Raw genomic sequence first — 6,131 nt, 5'->3', positions numbered from 1 at the left:
TCATGCAAGCAAAAAAAGTTTGCATATTTTGAGATTTAAATTGTTTTTGCAATGAATGGAATGGATGAAATTTTCAAATCCTTATTTTGTTCTATTGTATGGATTGATGGATATATAATTTATATGTAATTGTACATGTGATATATACATAATTATAATTTTGTAGAAATCTCTATATTTGGCCGTTATGCTGTCGAAATTTTGGGTTGAATACTTGAGTTGGGAGGGTTTTGATTGAGTTATTCACGCATATAAAAAGATTTTAAATTGACGATACCTAATTTTTGCAAGTATGGGAGTCCATTATTTTGTTGTGGACTTTGATTATTTTTATTAGGTGACTTGTAATGTGTTGCACACTTCATACTGAGAATATAAGGAAGCTTTTTCTTTTTCTCTTCTTTCTTTTGAAATTTCAATCTTTTAATATTGTTATTTGAGATGATGGAGGTTAATTCCTTTTAAATCTTGATGAATTATTTTACTATTTATTTTAGAATTTAATTTTGTTAGCTTAAATAAAATTTTAATAAGATTTATTGAAGATTGAAATATAATGATTAAATTACTTAATAGTTATGATTTATTAAGGTTAATTTATTTGTATTTGGTTTATTTGATTGAGTATTATTATCTCTAATCAAAATTTTTTTATCAGCCCTAATAGATTAATTAATTCATATTCATTATATATATTAATATTTTAATTAAATATTAATTTGTAAAGTAGTAAACTAATGAAACACAACAAAATTTATTAAATAAAAAATATATTTAAAATATATTAACAAACATAATTTTAAGTATAAAATTATAAATATATATATATATATATATATATATCCCTCTCACATTTTTATTTTAAGTGTTTATTTATTATTATTGTTTTAATTTTTCATTCTTTTTATCATTTCATTATAATAAGTGTATGAATCATAATTATTTTCTCTTTCATAATAGACAAGCTGGCTTTTCAACACGTTTGAACTAATAGAATAAAGATCGAGCTTCAACTTGATTAATTAATCAAGTTAAAGCCCATATCAAGGATGACTCAAGCTCAACTCGTTTACACCCATTATTGAAGAGGCTTTCATTCGTCACTCTAAATCTTGGAGTATCTCATCTTGATCTATCGGTTGAGAGCTTTGACTATCTACTAAGAGGCCTCGTGTTCGAAGCTTATATATATAATGTGTTTGTGAATTTGTCTTAATTGGCCTAAAAGTTCAAAAAAAAGCATCCTCCTCTTTTTTTAGCAAGTGTTAAGCTTCATTTGAGATGATTTTTTTACTACTAAAAGCAATTTTTTAGTAAAAAAATTATTATTATTTTCTAAAAAATTGCTTTAAGAAACAGTAAGAAAACCGTTTCTTAGCGCGTCTTAATCTTAACGTGGGGCAATCACTATGAAATGATTAAGGATTTAAGTTCGTTGAATGGGGCTTTTTGGAATTCCTTTCAATGAGAGTACCACCAAATGTGATAGTTTTATATGTTTTATTTATTTTGGATTGATCTCTCATTAAATATTATTATGAGTAAAATCTAAATTGAACGACCAAAGATGAGAAAAAAAGTCGGAGAAAAAAGGAGAATTTCCGAGGAAATATGCGGTCCAGAAGAAGGGAGAACGATACTGTTTGAATACGCAATCGCATGACTTCCTATCCGCCTGCCTATCCGCATAGAAATTTTAACCATCCATTTATAAATCATGTGGCATAAATTTGGCGTGCAAGTGAGTCGAGGTAGTTTGAGCTTGACTCGTTAACGAGTTCACGAGTCAATTTATCGAGCCATGAGTTTAGCTCGATTAAACAGATACTCAATTCGACTCGTCTCTTTTACACCCCTAGCATAAATCTACCAAAAAATCATTAGTACAAGTGGTTGATTAGAGAAAACTTTCTTATTATTTTGTTTTTCAGATTGTAATCATAATTTTTATTTTGGTACTATTTTTTTTTTTACTTTTTTGATAAATTTATGTGGTAGGAAGTTTTTACAACAACTTTCAAAAAGTTATTTTCTCTACAATAAATTTACCATCACATTTACAAAAAAATGTAGCTATCTCAAGCATATCCAATATAAATCTATGGCTTCGCTTGGGACGGCTTTCTTACTGTTTCTTAAAGTAGCTTTTTAGTATAAAAGTTTTATTTGTTGTACTAGAAAGCTGCTTTAAGCAGCAATAACAAATCCTTCCAAAACGAAGCCTATATAATAAAAAATTCACTTTCCGGCATAAAAATTAACCGTTGTATTTTTCTACTTTATATTATAAATTTTAATGATAATCTCTATTTATATTTCTAATGTTACTTAATGAGTCATTAACTTTAATAAATGAAAAATTTAACTGCACACTTAAATACTTAACTCACCCTCCAAAACTATTAATCCATCCTTGTTACCTCTTCTCAAACATAAATTGATAAATGTCAACTTATTATTGCATGGATAGTTACCAAACTCAAGTATTTCTCCTTTACTTAAGATTTTGCTGAGCTAATGCTTGATTTGACTGATATCAAACTATTAATATAATTTATTTATTTTTTCTTAAATTTTGATTCTCAATGACATAATTTTTTTTTTATTTGATTAGCCGCCCATACTTCATCTAAGATTTTGTTTCAAATGGCTTTCTTAATGCTTTTTAAAATAATTTTTTAATATAAATTTTAAATTTTTTGTACGAAAAAGTTATTTTAAGAAGAAGTAAGAAAGCCGTCCCAAAACGAAGCCTTATACTTTATTTGGAACAGCTTTTTTATTGGTTTATAAAACAATTTTTTAATAAAAATATTTCTGATTAAAAAAAATTTTGTACTAAAAAATTGTTTTAAAAAATAGTAGAAAAATTATCTCAAACTAAATTTATTGGCTAAGAGCTTTGGCTCTCTTCTACTAAACCTAGGTTCAAGAATAATTATGTTACAACACTCAAAATTAGTTAAAAAAATTCTAATTAGAATTTAAGTAATAAAATATTAAAATTTTTAAAGCTTCATTAATAAGATTTTAGTAGAGTAATTATTATTAGAGAGCTTTAATTTAGTTCGTTCAAAACTATTTAAAAAAAAAAAAACACTTTATAATAAACACTTATATGCCTCCACCATATAACAACAGCCAGTAAGCCATAACACACAATTCCGGCTCAACATGGAGGACCAGGACCACCCGGTCCAGTACTCTGCACGCTCCGGCGAAAAACCGGTCCGGTTTCGCGGCGTCCGCCGGCGGCCGTGGGGCAAATTCGCTGCGGAGATACGCGATTCAACTCGCGGCAGCGTTCGGCTTTGGCTTGGAACCTTCGATACCGCTGAGGAAGCCGCAAGAGCCTACGATAGAGCCGCCGTCGCTATGCGTGGTCACCTTGCAATCCTCAATTTTCCCGGCGAGCTGCCGAGTTCCACCACCGCCGGAACTACAGCTAGCCCTGCTTCGAGTTTGCCGGAGATGGATTTAACTGGTTTGAGATCGGTGGCGGGAAGAGGGAAGCAAGTGATAGAGCTCGAGTGTTTGGATGATAAGCTATTAGAGGATCTTCTTTATTTAGGAGAGGAAGGAAGTTCTTAATTACATGTATTAATTGAGGTTATTAGTGAGGTTGTTCTATTTAATTTCTTTAATCTCTTCTTAATTGGTTGCTTAATGAGTGAGTGAAATCATGATTATTTGTTTAGTATTTTGTTTCAAAGGTTTGATTACTATGGTGCTTATTTCTCTTATGAAAATGAAATTTAGGATTTGTTTGAGACAGTTATTGTATTTTATGAGGTTGATTGTGAAGTTGTTATGAGGAAATAACTTAGATTTTATTTTGAATTATTTTCTTACTGTTTTTTAAATTAGTTTTTTTGCAAAAAAAAAAGTTAGAAAGTTGTTTTGGAAAATAGTAAGAAAATTATTCCAAAGGAGAGAAATTCTTCTGTGCGGTTACCAGACGCTGTTCGAAGGCGAATCAGGACGCGCCAAGTCATCTTTTTGCTATGTACCAAGTGACGTGGCACATCCTAATTCGCCTCGGGATGATCCTGTGACTGCACAAAATAATTTCCCCCCGAAGTAAGCCTTTCATAAACTTTTTTAAAAATAGTAAAAAAAAAAAAGTAAAAAACTACAAAATAAATTGTATGAGAAAACTGTCCCAAATAAAACTTTAAATGTTTAAAAAATTATGCATCTGTCATTTTTTTATTCCACTTTGAATTAGAAATGTTTTATTTTTCTTATAATTTAATTTTTTATTAAAAGTTAAGAACAAATGCAATTAGTGCAATTACATTATAACAAATCATTATAAGAGTCCGATTAAAAAATAAATAATGAAAGGTTGTGAAGTGACTTAAAAAAGGATAAGAAAGAATGTTGGCTAATTTCATTGTACTCTGCTTATCGTAATTAAGTAGATGTGAGGCTCTGAACATAGATCCTTTGACATATCGATTACCTTTGAGGTGCTGAGGTGTTGAGTTTGATTGCTTCACGGATTGTAATTTGTTTCTAAGGAAGGAATTGAAAATAGAGAGAGAATAAGTGCCTAAAAAATAGATACCATGCTAGGTGTTCTTTATAATAAATTATTCTGTGCCGACTGTGCGGTCACAGGATCATTCAGAGACGAAACAGAATCTGCCACGTCACTTGGTACGTAGCACCCTAAACAACAAAAAAGTGACGTGACACATCCTGATTCGCCTTCGGACGACGTCCGGTGACCGCACCGAATAATTTCACATCCTTTAGCAGTGTAAAAGGTGCATAGTAAATGTATATATTTGAATTCATTAAATCAATATTGTTGTTGCTGGGTTATAAGTCCTGGATGAAAAAAATTAAATGCTTGTATAAGTAGTTAACAGTCTGCATAAAATTTGTTGAATAATCATTATATGAATCATTTAATACATAAGTGAGAGAAAGGCTTATTATTGTTATTATCATTGTTTATGAATTTATTAAATCATAAGAAATATTTAATTATAATTTTTTCATCTTATGTGTTTATCATTACTTTCTAGTTCTTTTGATTGATGATTATCTTGGAGCTCAATTTCTTGCTTAGAAAAAGAAGGTCGAGAAAGTTCTAGGCTCTTAATTCTTCGAGAAGCATCGAATGGAGTTTAATAGGGATGAAGTCAAAAGAAAGTTTGGCGGTAAAGTTTGATCAGCTAGAAGAAGGCTAGGATAAGTTTAACCCTTAGCTGGGCAAGGTGGCTCCAGCAAAACCTATTGAGATGAGAAAAATACATGCATCAGGGTAGGGGGGTAAATGAGTTGAGTCGAGCATTTGTCGGATCAAGTTGAGTTAATTTAGTTCTCATTAATCTCGAATTTGAGCTCATACTCAACTCGAGTTCATTTACTAACCTCGAGCTTGATTCTTTCAAGAATTTTTGAGTTTGAGCTAGTTTGAGAAGCTCAAGCTAGGCTCAATTGGCTAGTTTCGATCTGAGATGGGGTTCAATGAAGGCGAGCACCGTTCAAATGAGAGGACGAGGAGGAAATGATCGATGGAGGCGAAGGCAGATCCTGCCAAACTCTTTCGCATAATGTCAACCTGTGTCTTCTTAACCTCCTCTTGACTTCCTACTATGTTTGTCATCCTGCCTCGCAAGTTTCGACAACCACGAGAGTCTCGACAGGTGCAGGCTGGTGAACAAGTAGAAGAGCCTTGGAGTCGGAGTTGTCTGAAACGTCAGTTTTAAGAAGGAGAAATACGTAGTGGTCCTATCCCATGCATGCGAAGAGGATACTCTAGCAGCCCTAGTCGTCTTATTTTGCAAAAGATGTTAGGGCCGACTATGTTTGTTCCTTTCATATAATATAATGTAATATTAAAAAGGTTTAATCGAGTAGCTCGACTAGCTTTCAAGTCAAGTTAGGCCGAGCACAATTATAGGCTCAAGCTTGAACTTGAAGCTTGATAAACTTGACTTGCAAGCTCGTCGACGAGCCAAGTTCGAATCAGCTCAACTCACTTATACCCTTACATGGGATTACATATTTCAATGGAATTATATTTGCAGAAGGTATTGAATTAATAAAGAAAAAAAAAATTGATACCACTCTTGTAGAAATACAAGATACTTATGATATTTCTAGTCATCTCCAAA

The 6,131-nt window shown here is 31.5% G+C and overlaps 1 protein-coding gene across 1 annotated transcript; it reads left to right on the top strand.

Moving 5' to 3' along the window:
• The first annotated feature begins 3,140 nt into the window (after window positions 1-3,140).
• Window positions 3,141-3,774, top strand: LOC110104880 (ethylene-responsive transcription factor ERF096). Its single transcript, XM_020834164.2, has one exon. The coding sequence runs from the start codon at window positions 3,175-3,177 to the stop codon at window positions 3,589-3,591; it is 417 nt and encodes a 138-aa protein (XP_020689823.1). The 5' UTR covers window positions 3,141-3,174; the 3' UTR covers window positions 3,592-3,774.
• The last annotated feature ends 2,357 nt before the right edge of the window (window positions 3,775-6,131 follow it).

This window comes from Dendrobium catenatum, unplaced genomic scaffold (genome assembly GCF_001605985.2).
Source record: "Dendrobium catenatum unplaced genomic scaffold, ASM160598v2 fragScaff_scaffold_292, whole genome shotgun sequence".
In the NCBI taxonomy this organism is placed as follows: Eukaryota; Viridiplantae; Streptophyta; class Magnoliopsida; order Asparagales; family Orchidaceae; genus Dendrobium; species Dendrobium catenatum.
This window is presented reverse-complemented; position numbering and strand designations above follow the sequence as displayed.

Coding starts and splice junctions, on each gene's coding strand:
- LOC110104880 (XM_020834164.2), top strand. CDS start 3,175: ATGGAGGACCAGGACCACCCGGTCCAGTACTCTGCACGCTCCGGCGAA.